This window comes from Chinchilla lanigera, unplaced genomic scaffold (assembly GCF_000276665.1).
Source record: "Chinchilla lanigera isolate Chin_1 unplaced genomic scaffold, ChiLan1.0 scaffold00077, whole genome shotgun sequence".
NCBI lineage: Eukaryota > Metazoa > Chordata > Mammalia > Rodentia > Chinchillidae > Chinchilla > Chinchilla lanigera.
The window spans coordinates 8,505,828-8,520,744 of NW_004955478.1; the positions used below are offsets into that span (position 1 = coordinate 8,505,828).

At 34.5% G+C, this 14,917-nt stretch overlaps 1 protein-coding gene across 6 annotated transcripts in view; it reads right to left on the bottom strand.

The window, feature by feature from the left end:
- Tanc2 (tetratricopeptide repeat, ankyrin repeat and coiled-coil containing 2) overlaps window positions 1-14,917 on the bottom strand; it is a 386,320-nt gene that overhangs the window by 135,015 nt on the left and 236,388 nt on the right. For all 6 annotated transcript variants that reach the window (XM_005402230.2, XM_005402228.2, XM_005402226.1 and 3 more), the window contains one exon: window positions 12,753-12,878. In XM_005402230.2, the coding sequence (XP_005402287.1) occupies window positions 12,753-12,878 (126 nt within the window). The remainder of the gene's footprint in view (window positions 1-12,752; window positions 12,879-14,917) is intronic.

Below are 14,917 nucleotides of genomic sequence, written 5' to 3' on the forward strand. Positions count from 1 at the left end.
TGTCTATCATACCTCCGAGTTTTTATTAACTCTTTCAGGTTCTACACCAGTGAGACAATGTGGTGCATGCATAGGCAGGTCTGACCCAGGCTGGCCTCGAACTCCCAAGGATCCTCCTGCCTCAACTTCCCAAGTGCTGGGATTACAGGCAAGCACCACTACACCTAGCTTCAGTCTAGCACTCTTTACTCAATAAAAATATCTTTCAAATATGTGTTGAACTAAAAAAAAAATGTATTGCACTAAAGACTTTTTCAGATATATAATAAGCTTAATAAATTTATAATCAGTAGAACCACAATAAAAATGTTAAAGTATATCAGGCAGATGAAAAAGATATCAATATAAATATTAATTAATAGAAAGAAACAAAGAGCACTAGAAATGGTAACTGCATTGGTAAATAGGATTGTTTCTTTTACTTAAGGCTCTCTAAAAGATAACTAACTTCTATATGGCGGGGCTTCCAACGTAAAATGTTTGATAGCAATAATGTAGAGGCTAGGAGAAGAAAAATGGAAGTATAAGTGCTGTGTATAGAGAGTTAACACAACAGGTTTGAGGCTGCTTTCCTTAGAAAGCCTGCCTGGAAGGTTGGCCTTGAAGTCTGAGAACTTGGATTTCAAGAGGGTTCTCAATTATCTCCACGACCAGTAAGAATGGCTTGTTGTGCTTAAACTGTTTTCATGTAAATAATATGGTTTATTTGCTTCTCTTCCAGGAGACTGGAATTTTGATGTGTGTTAAACAAGGGGTCTATATGACTATATTCCAATAAAACTCAGTCACTCAGTATCTACTGACTTTTCCTGGTAGACAACATCTCACATATGTGGTCACAATTCATTGCTAGATGAACTTGTGCCTGGTTTCCTTCAGACTTGCTCCACATGTCTTTTCCCTCTGCTGATTTTGCTTGGTATCCTTCCACTAAAATAATGCATAGCTGTGGGGATGATTACATGCTGGGTGCTGTGAGTCCTTCTAGTGAGTTTCTAAACCTCAAGGCATTCTGGACATAACTGCTAAGGGTCTTACACTATACTTGAAATGGTGTAACACCACTTGAGGATATATTGGGATAAGTCATTATGTATACAGTGTATGGAATAAAGTTAAACAAAAAATACCAAGATTACTATGAGTACAATCATGTAGATCAATTAACACATAAAATACTCAATTACTCAAAAAACAGGGAAGAACAGAAAAGGAGAACAAAGAGTAGATGGAATAAATGAAAAAAGCAAAATGATTTAAATCAAATTAAAAAATAGAAGTGGTCTAAATATTTTAATCAAAAGCTAAAGATAGACTGGACAAAAAAATAAGATCTAACTCTGTGCTACTTACAAGAAACCCATTTATTTATTTATTTATTTACAGGCTCTCACTCTGTAATTCAGGCTGGCCTTGAACTCACTATGTAGCCAAGGCTGGCTCCAACTCACAGTGACCTTCCTGCCTCAGCTGGGATTACAGGTGTGTATCACCACAGCCAGCAAGAAACTCACTTTAAATATAAAGATATAAACAGGTTAAAAGTAAAAATACAGAGAAAGATAACTAACATTCTGACACAAATCAAAACAGTATATTGATATCAGACATAGATTTGAGAGCAAAGAATATCAGTGATAGAGAATGTAATTTTACAATCATCAATAGCTCAATTCATCAAGACATAACAATCTCAACATTTATGTACATAATAACAGAACTCCAAATATAAAGAACTGCGAAAGAAATGGAAGAATCCAAAAAATATACAATTATGGCCAGAGACTTAAATATCTCTCAATAATTGAAAGAACAAGTACACAGAAAATCAACAAGATATAGAAGCCTTGACTAAAACAATCAAAAGATTTGATATTTATAGAACTGTCTACCCTGGAACAGCAGACTGATGTGAAACACATCATGCGTGTGCATATGAAACACATCAGTGTACATCATATTTTGGATGATAAAATATTCTGCATGAATTTAAAAGGACTGATGATACAAAGCATATCCTCTGACCACAACATAATTAAATTCAGAAATACGCCTGAAAATTCCCAAGACAGTCAAGTCAAAGAAGACATAAGAAAGCAAATTAAAAGTATTTTAAACACAATAAAAATGAAAACAAACTTAGAAAAATCTGTGAAAGGCACACAAGACAGTAATTAGAGCAGGTGTTTCCAACTATGGACTTTGGACTACATAAATTCCTGGACAAGTAGTGTGGCCCCACAAGATCATAAGGTTTGAACGTTATTATGTAATTTTTAGTAATTTTTTTATGGCTCAATTATGCCGTGCTTGAGGGTAGACTGTGTCGTCATTATTATTAGTGGTAACAGTGACAGTGAAATGCTCTGTAGCAGAGGGGGCAGTGTAGTGCTGACTCTGCCTCCAGTGCCTACCAGTCAGTTGAACTGAAACCTACATGTATTAGACATCGTGTGTGCTTGTGAGACTAAGTGAGGACCAGGAACAGTGCTTCATCCAACTATACCTGTGCACCTGTGGAGAGGTGGTTATTGTCATTAAGCAGACATACAAGTTTTTTATTTAATTATTAAACGTGGGTTTGTTATTTCATAAAATAATTTAGTAAGTTAAAATAGAAAAAATAAAGGAAGTTTTGTTATTTATATCTTTATATTATATACTTTATGTGGCCCAAGACAATTCTTCACTCAATGCAGCCCAGGCAAGACAAAAGGTTGCACTCAATGACTTAGAGGGAAATTGACACGTAGTACTAAAATGCCTACATTAGAAAACAAGAAAAGTCTCACATCAATGATCTCCATCTTTACCTTAATAAATCAGAAAGTGAAGAAACTCTCAAAGCAAGCAGTAAAGACAACACAATAAAAGTCAGGGAAACAAACAGTAAATAGGAAAATGACAGTAAAAATCAATAAAAGATTTAATAAAATCAAAATTGATAAATGTCTCTGCACTCAAAAGGACATTAGATTTTTTTCTTTATACTATACTCTACACATTAGTTAATTTACCTTACTGACTCTTTGAGAAGAATTCTTTTTCACAATTCTCTTTTTTACTTTATAGCTAATAGGGTCAGTAACTATAGGTATTATATCATAATGGGTCATGTGGTCAGGCATATCAATGTATGCCCTGTGAAAATTACTTCACTCCTCTCTCAATTTCCTCTTCTGTAAAAGAGGATACACATATGTTACTGGCTTGCATGAGAATTGAGATAAGGTAAAGGTATTAGCAAAGAATCTCACACACAGTAAATGCTCAATAAATGCTAGTAATTATATCTGAAATGAAATACAGGTTGGTTTCGTTCTGTCCTTGTCCTTCCATTCCTCATAGCCAGCTGTTTAACTCTGCACTTTACACATTTCTCAATCACTTTAAGGAATCTTGACAGCAGCATGGACTTCCCATCAGCTTCACATTTCAGTGTCCTCTGTTGTCTGCTCCTATTGTTTGTTATTACAAAAGCCCATAAGCTAATTAAAATACAAACCTGTCAACACGCCTTTTTCTTTTCTTACTGTACCTTGACTTGAGACTTATCATTTCTTACTTATTAAATAAAAAATGGTAAAATATGTAATGTGAGACCTACTTTTTAACAAATACTTGTCCCTGCCAGTCACCACTCTAACTTATATTTTGCTGACTATGTTAGAGGCCACATAAAGTAGAATAATGCAGTAATTATCCTTTTGTGATAGGAATTTTTCATTTAGCATAAATGCCTCATGGTTCATCCATATTACAGCATATAATACGGCTTCTTTTTAAAGACTAAGTGATAGTCTATCATATATAGATGCTGTTTGACATGGCAGGGTTTATGGATGGATAAACTCACTGTAAGTTGAAAATACTGTAAGTTGAAATGCATTTAATACACAGAACTTATCATGCATCACAGTTTAGCCAGCCTACCTTAAACTTGTTCAGAATACATACATTAGCCTACAGTTAGACAAACTCATCTAGCACAAAGTCTACTTCACGATAAAGGCAATCTACAAAATGGGAGAACATATTTGCAGACCAATTATATCTCAAAGGGGTTAGTATCTAGACTGTGACTTGAAGATGTAATGCCTGAGAGAGGACAACAGAGATACTATTAATACAAGCAGAGGGCTGGGGATTTAGCTCAGTGGCAAAGCGCCTGCCTGGCAAGCACAAGGTCGTGAGTTTGGTTCCCGGTACCGGAGAAAAACCAAAAAAAAAAAATACAAGCAGAGATGAGAAACAGAGGTAGGTGCTCATCTGGGCTAATGAATCACATGGCAGGACCCTCTCTGACCATAGTTCCTGCTGAAAGGGCAATTATTTTTTACATGCAACACTGTTTCCTATCCCTAATACTCACAGGTCTAAACATCTACAATAATCCAATATATTGCTCTAATTATATTACATATTACTTTGTATTTTTATTATGTCAGACACAAACAATAAAGTTGTTAGAGTCTCTGAGCCAGGTGTGACGATGCATGCCTGTAATCCCCGCACTCTGGGAGGCTGAGGCAAAAGGATTGCAAATTCAAGCCCACCCCAGCAGTTGAGAGAAACCTGTCTCAACATCTAAAAAAATTTTTTTCTTTTCTTTTGTTCTTTTTGAGGTAACGGTCTTACTCTGTATTCAGGCTTGCCTTGAACTCACTTTGTAGCCCAGGCTGGCCTAGAACTCCAATGGATTCTCCTGCCTCAGTCTCCGAATTGCTGGGATTATAAGCATACACCATCACGCCTGGTTTAAAGATTTTTTAAAAAGGAGATGGAGATGTAATTCAGTGCAAAGGCCTTGGATTCAATCCTTAGTATTCCCCCTTCTCCACAAAGAAAAAAAAACAAACCCAAACATTCCCCTCCAAACAATTGAAAACCCGAAACCAAAGAGAGTCTCTGGAGTTTATCAAATATAAACTGAATTCTGGTATGGTCATTTACTGGATACGTAACCAAAAACAAGGCATTTAATAACTCTAGGTCTCAATTTTCTCATTAGCATTATTTACATCAAAGAGTGGTAAGGATTATGCAAGAACACATTTAGAGTTGTAAGCATGGTGCCTACAAAAAGAAAAGAACTCCAATAAATGGAAACTATCATTTTCATACCTGTTTAAAAGTATCTCATACTCAATCTTTATCTCAGTGGTTTTCCAAATTTGCTCTTATTTTAGCTGTAGGTAATAATGGGGTTCACTCTGGCATATTCGTATGTGCTTGAAATATACTTGGAGTGTATTTGACTCCACTCTTACGGCCTACTTGCCCTTCTGTTCACAATTCCTTTCGTCTTCACTAATTGTCTCCCTTCTGTTTTCATGTTATCTTTTTCCTAGATACCACATGATGCAGTACTCACTTATCATGATGATTTCCAGTTCCACCCATTTTCCTGCAAATGACAAGATTTCCTTCTTTATGGTTGAGTAATACCCTACTGTCTCTGTGTATAAATAAATAAATACGTATGTATGTATATCACATTTTCTTTATCCACTCTTTAGTGTATGGACACCGAGGCTGTCTACATAGCTTAACTATCATGAATTGTATTGCAATAAACATGGGTATGTAGGTATCTTTAAAATATGCTGACTTCAATTCCTTTGGGTATATACTACTGAGAGGAATAGCTGGATCAAATGGTGATTCTATTTTTAGTTTTTTGAGGGACCTCCATACTGATTTCCATAGTGGCTGTACTAATTTACATTACCACCAAAAATGTATATGGGACTTAGTGTATTCTATTAATGTGGTAATAACAAAGGGAGAAAGCTTATTTTACTCTGAAAAAAAACCGTACTTTGAATCTTTGAGTAACTTGCATATTAAATTTCAGCTTTCTGACTGGTCTCATGGGAAAATATTTGTTGAGAAAAATCTGGAGTTGGCCTTGTTTCAGGAAGAGAAAAAAGAGTTTCAGAGATTACTAAAGAAAACTAACTTCACCACCACAGTTTGGAGGAATTGGGTTTTCAACTCCTGTTGGGAGGCTGCTACTGTTTACACAGTTCCTAAAGTTTAATACTTCAAAATATAGGAAAAATATGAAAGTAAAGTTTTAAACATATAAATATCGTTAAAATAATTATATAACTGTGTCAACATAATTTTCAGTTAGCCTATTGGTCTTGATGGTGAGATATAATATTTACTTTTGGATATATGAAAACTGGCTATTTTATTGTTATTATGATTATGATTATGATTATTATTATTATTATTATTTTTTTTTAGACAAGGTCTCACTATGTAGTCCAGGCTGGCCTTGACCTCACTATGTAGCCCAGGCTGGCCTCAAACTTGTGGCAATCCTCCTGCCTCTGCCTTCTGTGTGCTGACATTACAGGCATGTGTCATCATGCCTAGCTGAAAACTGGTCAATTTTAATTACTTGGAATTTAAAAGTAACATTTCTACGTCAACTCTGATTAATGAGATAGTATGGCTTTATGAATTAAATGCTCCAATTCTATAATTTTATTAAATAGAAACACTTTATATAAAAACCTAGGTTATGGTATTGGACTAGAAATGTTGTACAAAGTGTTACCTAAATAAATTATTGTTATTCTAATAGATTTAGCCACTGTGGGGGAAAATGATGATTAGATTAACTGGGAAGTTGATTATTTAAACTACTTCAGCTCTAAACACTAAATGGGCAGTTACTATATAAAAAAATGCTCAAAACCACAATGACATCTCATCTCATCCCAGTTAAAAAGGCTATGATCAAAAGACAAAACAAAATTCTGGCAAGGACATGGAGAAAAGAACTCTGACAAACTATTGGTAGGAATGCAAACTAGTACAGCTATTGTGGAAAATGGTATGCAGGTTACTCAAAAACTAAAAATAGCACTGTAAAATGGCCTAGCAATCCCACTACTGAACATATATCCAAAAGAAATGAAATTAATATGCCAAACATCAGCACTTGGACATTTACTGCCTCTTTATTCACAAGAGCCAAGATATGGAATCAATCTAATTGACCATCAAGAGATGGATAAAAAATGTGATATATACACACAAATGGATCATTACACCCTATATGTCCTGAAATCTCACACTGTACCCTAGAAATATGTACAATTACAATGTATGTGTCAATTAAAATTTTAAACAAAAGTTTAAAAAAGGAATAGAGCCAGGTATGGTGATACATGCCCGTAATCCCAGCACTCAGGAGATTGTGAGTTCAAGGCCAGCCTGGGCTACACTGTAAGTACTGGGCCAGCCTAGAGTATAAGGTGAGACCCTGTTCCAAAAAACCAAAGGATGAAAATCAAGATAGAGTTTGAGAATTAGAAAGCCATTTCTATTGCTCAATCTCACAAATGGGAAGCATACCATAAAGGTTTTCTTGTCCTTTAATCAAATAGTTTTAGTCTCCATAAGTTTATTTTTAATTAACAAAAGATGTGACAAGCAAAAAATAAAACAAAAACTATCAAAATGGCTTGATGTTGCATTTTCTTTACTATATTTAAAAGGACTTTTAATGACTTATTTTGCAGAGTCAGATGTCATAATTAGAATTTCCCTCATACTATGTCATATCCTTTCTTTAAATAGTGCATTATTTAATATACGAGGTCAACAGGTATCTATTGGAAACTCACGTGGTTTATAGAGTCTTCTTTTTCTGAAAGGTTATTTCTCTCCTGTAGGTCTTGTGGGGTAACTTTTGTATATTAACTTCATCTGGTTTTCAAATTCTAAAATATAATTTATCAAATAAGCCTGGTTCATATAATACCAGATCTAAGGATATTTGGAGATATATGCACTAAAACAAGTAGTGATCTGTTTAACAAAATCACATTCAGGCTACTCAAAAAACAAAGAAACAAAAATAACAAAAAACCAGAAATTAGTTTCTAGCAGACATTCAAGGGTATTAGTTAAAATACCACATTTTCAACTTTTCATATACTTTTCAGAAGAGCTGGTTGGGGTTGCAGAGAACAACTTCACAGAACTAAAGCTTACAATCTTCCTGTCTAATTTTTATACAGGCAATCTTATTTCTGGATTTTGAATTTACCTAAGAAGAAGAAAATTTAATCTTACTTGCAAACTAAAACAACCAATAAGGAAATAAAAGGGAGTAACGGAAATATTCCCTGTCTATGTGAAAGCTGGCCAGGCAATAATCAAGATGACTAACCAACCTCAGGGATGTGTGAGTCAGTGGGCTAATACAAGAGCACTTAGCTTCATGACATGCATCTTAGTCAGCTCCATAAAGGATTCATTGTTTCAGGAAAGTACGGGACTTAGAAATGGTGTGAAGCACTGATTTTATTTGATAAAAATTAAACTCATTGTTTTGACAAAGCCAAGTTAACTATGGCAGAGCCAATTTCACATAAATTCTGCCAATGAATCAGACGATCATCTGCACATACGCCCTCCATCCTTGTGTCTACTAAAGCAGTAATTAACTAAACACAAAGGCTCTGAACAGCCTTTATGTAATGGTATTTAGTGAAAGTCCTAACAAAACCAACTTATATGGAGAAATGAAGTTTTAATTAATAAGTATAATCTCCAACAGAACAGTGTGGTTATAATTTAACACCAAGGTGGGTGAGGGTCTTATCATTAAAAAGATGTTAATTTACCACAGGTAGCTACTATTTCAAGTAACTATGTTAACATTTACTTTCTGCACTTAAATCTTTCACTGGTTCTTTTTTTGTATTCTGTCATTAGATTAACTGAATTTGTCCACAAAAACCAATTATCTCTTCATTTTTTTTCAATATGTAACCAACAGTTTCTATTTTTTTTTTATGGAAAGAGAGAGTTCAATAAGAAGCTTCAGGTAGATACTTTCTAGCATAACTCCACTTTAACAAAATAGGTGGTTAAATTAAAAATAGAAGCCCCAATTTTAAAACTTTGAGTTAAAAACTTAAATAGAGCTAAATTAATTCAATCTAATATTGATCAAAGATAGGCTTTGGGACTAGAAAAGGCTCTTAGGGTATGTTAACTAGCTATATACCCTGCACTAACATACAAGCTATCATAACTACTGTAGTGTTAGAGCTCAAGCTCTTGGATGGTTCACAGCTGGTAACTTGCTGTAAGGGGATCCTGTAGAGTGCACTTAGGTGACCTTCTCCCTATTGTTGGGCTGGGTCTCTGGAAACATCAGTTTTGGTGGAACAGTTGTTCAAAACAGCTGTCTTGAAAAGTTAAAAAAAAAAGTTTTTTTTTAAACTAATGAAGCAAATGTTAATACTCCATTTGAAGATCCAAATTCTAGCTTAGACATTAACCCAACAAGTTCTGGCCAGCAGTCAAAAGATAACTACCAGTTACTACTGAGGTACTTGTTAAATGAACTTGCTTATACTCTGAAACCATATTCATAAACTTATAATAATCTCTCAAAATATATTCTTTGGCATTCCTGTAGACAGACTGCATGGTCCTTACAGCATAAATCTTATTTTCAATTACAACAATTACTTCTAAATTAGTGGTTTGTAAAGTGTGGTATGGGGACTCCTGTGGGTTCTGAAGACATTTTCTGGGAGTCCTCAAAGTCAAAACTACTCTTTACAATGCTGAAAGGTTATTTTTCTTCTTCTACTCTCATTCTCTGCTGACTATAGAGTGGACATTTTCATAGCTTACACAATGTTAAATGTAATAAATGTTGTTTAATAAAAAGATTATTTTAATAATCTTCATTATTTTAAAAATCTGTTATATTTAACAAAAACTAATATTTGACATATTAGTTTTAGTGTCTAATATGGTAAATGCCAGATTAACTCATATAAATAAAAGCTTTTTAGGATCTTTAAAAACATTTTAAGAGTACAAAGGGATCCTAGGATTAAAAGGTTGGAGAAGTACTATAATGCAAGACGTACGTGAGTGTGTGTGTGTGTGTGTGTGTGTGTGTGTGTGTGTGTGTAAAGCCCCCACGAAATGCTTGTCATCTCAAATGTTCTTTAGAAATACACCCAGGAGACACTATTTCAGACTGTACTTAGAATCAGTCAATAAACTTAGTACCCCCGGATATGCCATATACACATGGCCACTGTTTATTATGTCTAAAGACTCAGAATCATTTAATACAAAAATGTCAATAAAAAAATTATTTCAAGTGGGGTATGGTGGCATATACTTACAATCCCAGCACTATGGGAGGCTGAGGCAGGACAATTGTCAGGAGCACTGCCTGAGCAACTTAGCAACTTACTAAGACTCTGTCTCAAAACAAAAATTAAAGAAATGGTTAAGGATGTAACTTAGTGTGAAGACCCTGGGTTTAATCCATAATAACACATACACACAAAGAAAAAATGAAAAAAATTACTTGATACATCTTTGAGTAATACCTTAAAATGTAGAAAAATATACCTCTGTTCTAATATGGAAATACATATGCATACATTTTTTTTAGTAACTTTATTACTTTTGGAGAGAACAAGGTAACTATTTCAATCATAATCAGAATAAAAATAAAGCTGGAGTATGCTTGTAATTTGTATGTTCTTTTAAATGAAATTAGGATGATTTTCTAAAAAAATCATACCAAGAAAATAATGTGATTTTTTCTTAAAATAAGGTACAATGTTTTGGATAGAAATAAAGTTACAAAGGCTTGCCAACTAAGTCCCTAGAAACCTAAGGAAAACTTCTATCCAAGTTTGCTTTCTTTTCTCCTTAATGTGCCTTATGTCATATCATAAGCCACACAATTCCCTTGTAAGCAGTAATCTAGATAACAGGTTATATTTTGAGAAGTGATCATCTCCAAGGTCTCTAAGTTCTGAATTACAGTATGCTAATTTTAGAAGGCCAAAGTATTGCTAAGTAAACACCTTTTCTCTTATGGATAAATGCACCACTCTGAATGGTATGTTCTAATTATTTAGACAGCTACGAAGAATGCTCTTGAAAAATAAAGACAACTTCAAGGGACTGATACACTATAGTTATATCATCTTTATCACTGGAAAAACTTCAGCTTAAATTTTAAGGTAAACAATAAGCTGAGATGCTTTTTGCAAGGGCAATGAAATTAGTATCATTATAAATTCATTATGTAGGCAGAGAGCTTCTTAAGGAAGCAGGCATGCTTTGGAAAAATTCTTGGAAGCATTTTTGTTGTTTTGTGTGTTCAGGGGGGAAGCTCAGTACAATGGAAAGTATTCTAGTTACACATCTGTGTGTGAACATCAAGCCCATAAAAATGTATCTTACAAAATCTTATGAAATCTTTAGATAAGAGAAGCAGCTATGGGCTATCAAGTAAAGGTAGAACTCAAGTGAAGGATTCTCAAAAATAACACAGCTGAAATCTGTCAGTTTTTTTCTGGCATATTGTAATACCCATTATTCAAAAATTAGCAAAGCATAAAATAATTTTAAAAAGTCAGTTTGTTTTTCAGTGGTAAAATATACGGTGATACCAATGTGGTATATTTTCAAACAAATCTGAAGGTCTGTGTAAGTCAACAGTAGTGTCTGATTTTCTTATTATGGCTGGGCACTGTGGATTTATTTATTTAATTTTTTGGCACTGTAGATTTAACACAAATAAATTATTTGGCCTTTTGATTAGCTTTCTTCAGGCTTTAGATATTATCACTGTAAGGTAGTGCTTGATATAATTCCATTTTCTATACTGGAAATACACCTGCACATAGGAAGCAAATGGTTTACAGAAAACTGAAGAAATGGCAAGAAAGATGGACAAAACAATTAAGAACTAAAACTATGACAGCCTATCAATGATGGTTGATTTAAGTTTGGCAACTGTAGCAATACTATCAATTATTTTATGCTACTATTTGCTTAACCAACACTGAAAACCTGTCAGTATAATGTGTTTCAGAATGGACAGCAGGCATGTATAAATTCCTTCCCATGGGAGTTAAGCATGTCTATTATACTGCCGAGGATAGAAGATGGGACAAAGAAGATAAAGGGAATCAAAGGCAAGATGAAAAAACTCCAGGATAAAAAAACAAAATCAGATGCTGTAGAAGAAACACGGTTTGCAAGTTATCAGATGAAAGCTAGCTATATGTTAAAGCCACCAGAGACAGTTTGGTTTATTCTGAGCAAACAAGAGGCATAAACACCAACAACAGACCCCTCAACAAGACCCCTATTATAACAAAATGACAGTCTTTGAAATGATCAGGTTCCTTCTTACAGAAACATGTAGCATACCTCAAAGAAGTCAAAGAAACAGAGGCCTAACTGGAAAAAAAGGATAAGCTGTTCAAATGTTGCCAGGACAGGACTGGCAGTACTGTATGAAACTCTTAAAATAAAAGTATGGCACGCTCCTAGAATAAACTAGAATGAAAATGAAATTCTCTAGAAAAATACATGATTATTTGCATAAAATTCACCAGCAATATGGCTAAAAATGAAACTGATCAGTCTCTTCTGAAAAATCCAGGATCTTAAAAGTTTATTTTCTTTACTAACACCTACCCTTTACATTTGTTTGATTTCAGAATTGCAGGGAATCGACACTTGTAAATATTGATGACTACAGTGCATTTCTATAATGGGTAAAATGTATTTGTGGAGTTAGTTTCATTCTAAAGTAGGTCATTTCACATTTTAAAGCAGGTTTAAAAAAGTTTTAAAATAGAAGGAGAAAGAACTTTTTGACTGTTGCCTATTTCCATCTGTTCTCTTGCATCCCAAAGTCCCCCCTCTCCACCCGTATTTCTAACCTCTTAAATCCTGCTGCATGCGCGCACCACCCATACTCTGTCTTGGCATTCGAAGAGATGTTCTCAAAGGTGTATGTCTCTGCTCATCCAGGTAAGCAAGATCTTCCAAGTGTGCAGAGCTGGTGGCTGATGAGACAGAATAGTTTATAGTTAGAATAAGTTTTAAAAGCTTCTTTCACCTAGTCTGTTTCATCTAAACTTTAGAATCAGGGCTTATTCCAAACAAAATATATATGTACAGTACACAATACACTTGTGACTTTAAAAAACTAAGCAAATTAAAAAACATTTTAAGATTTCATTTCATTTGCTACTTTAAGATAGTACATCTTAAATCTGGCTTTTAAAGATTCTATTACATTAAACAGAGGGATACAGTATTTCCTATTTCCAACAGAAACAAGAAAGCTAAACAAACATAAAAATCTCCTTTCATGAAAGAGTAGTTAATGGTAAAACTTATTTCAGATGTACAGTGAAAAAAACCCAAAACATTGCTAGACCCACACCATTCGCTTCTAATGCCTCAATCATGCAAGCCGCAGTAAAACCAACAAACATGAGAGTTCTTTGTTACCTAAAAGAACAGTAAATGGGTTTCTCTTGAAAATTAACAGTGAACTGAAAAATTCATTTTACATGAACGTTTCAAATTATAAGAAATATTAAAGTATTTGTTTTAGATATCTGAAAATATTAGTTGCCAACTTATCAATTGAGACAATTTAAATAGGTGAGAGGGAGACTATCTTTCTATAGCTCTTGTGTCTGAACTATTTTGCCACCAAACTCTGGAGAGTACTTTTGTATGTGAGAAATTATATTATGTGTTGAGATTTGTAGATGACATAGTGATCTTCCTTAAATCCACCAGTAACATATACCACCTTATCTAATAGCTACTTAACAGATGAGCTCTTTTTATAAAAATAAAGGAGCAAGAAGAAACAACCTAAATTCTCTCAGCATAAGTATGTAAGTAAAGTTATATCCCTAACCTAATAAATACGTTGTTTACAGTGACTGACCTTGGGTAATGATACACTTTCACTGATGTGTTCATTTATTTACCCAATAAATGTAACTTTTTGTGGAGACAGGGCCTTACTATATAGTTTAGGCTGGCCTTGAACTCACTATGTAGCCTAAGCTGTCTCAAACTTTAGGTGATCCTTCTGCCTCAGTCTATCAATGGCTGAGATTACAGTTATGTCTGGTTCAAATACAACAATTTTGGTTCAAATATAACATTTTATTTTTGGTGGTGGCCCTGGTGATTGAACCCAGGGCCTCTGCACTGAGCTACACCCTCATTCCCCTAACCCCTCCTTTTTAAAACTTGAGATAAAGTTTTGCTAAGCTGCCCAGGCTGAGCTTCAACTTTCAATCCTCTTGCTTCAGCCTCTCACAGTGCTAGCATTACACGCATGTGCCACTAAGCCCTGCACTATATCATAAAAATACCTTTACTGTGGTTTTTAATTAGTCTATAGCAGTAGTGGCAAACTTATGGCATGTGTTCCACGGAGGGTTGTTTGTATCATTGAAAGCTCTAAAAGGTTCACCATCACTGGTCTATAAGAAAGAAGATGACACAGAAAACATTTTACAAAAGTATGTAGCATATGGGGCCTGGAAGATAGCTCAGTGGCACAGCACCTGCCTGGCAAGCACAAGGTCCTGAGTTCGATTGCCGGTACCAAAAAAAAAAAAAAAAATATGTAGCATATAACATCCAAGAGAATATTCCTGTTAGAATTATAGGAACAGATTGTTTCTTAAAGGTTGCTGTACTCAATGCCTATCTAAAAGTCAACTCTGTTCTCTTTCAAGGTGGTTGGATAGTCTATGCTTCAACAGGTGATCTGAGACATGAGATCAGGAATATACGACCTGAGATATCACATTTTATCTTTGCAAAGCTCTGTTATTAGTAATATGGTTTATTGTATTTTTCTACCTCCTACTGTTTTCCCTTGATAAAAATGTTTCTTATGTTCATACCAAAAAGAATAGACAACTTTTCTTTACAAAAAAATTTTTTTTGTCTTTAAAGAGACAGGGTCTCCCTATGCAATTCAGGCTGGCCTCAAGCTCACTTTGTAGCCTAGGTTGGTCTCGAACTTGCAACGATCCTCCTGCCTTAGTCCTCCAAGTTCTGGGAT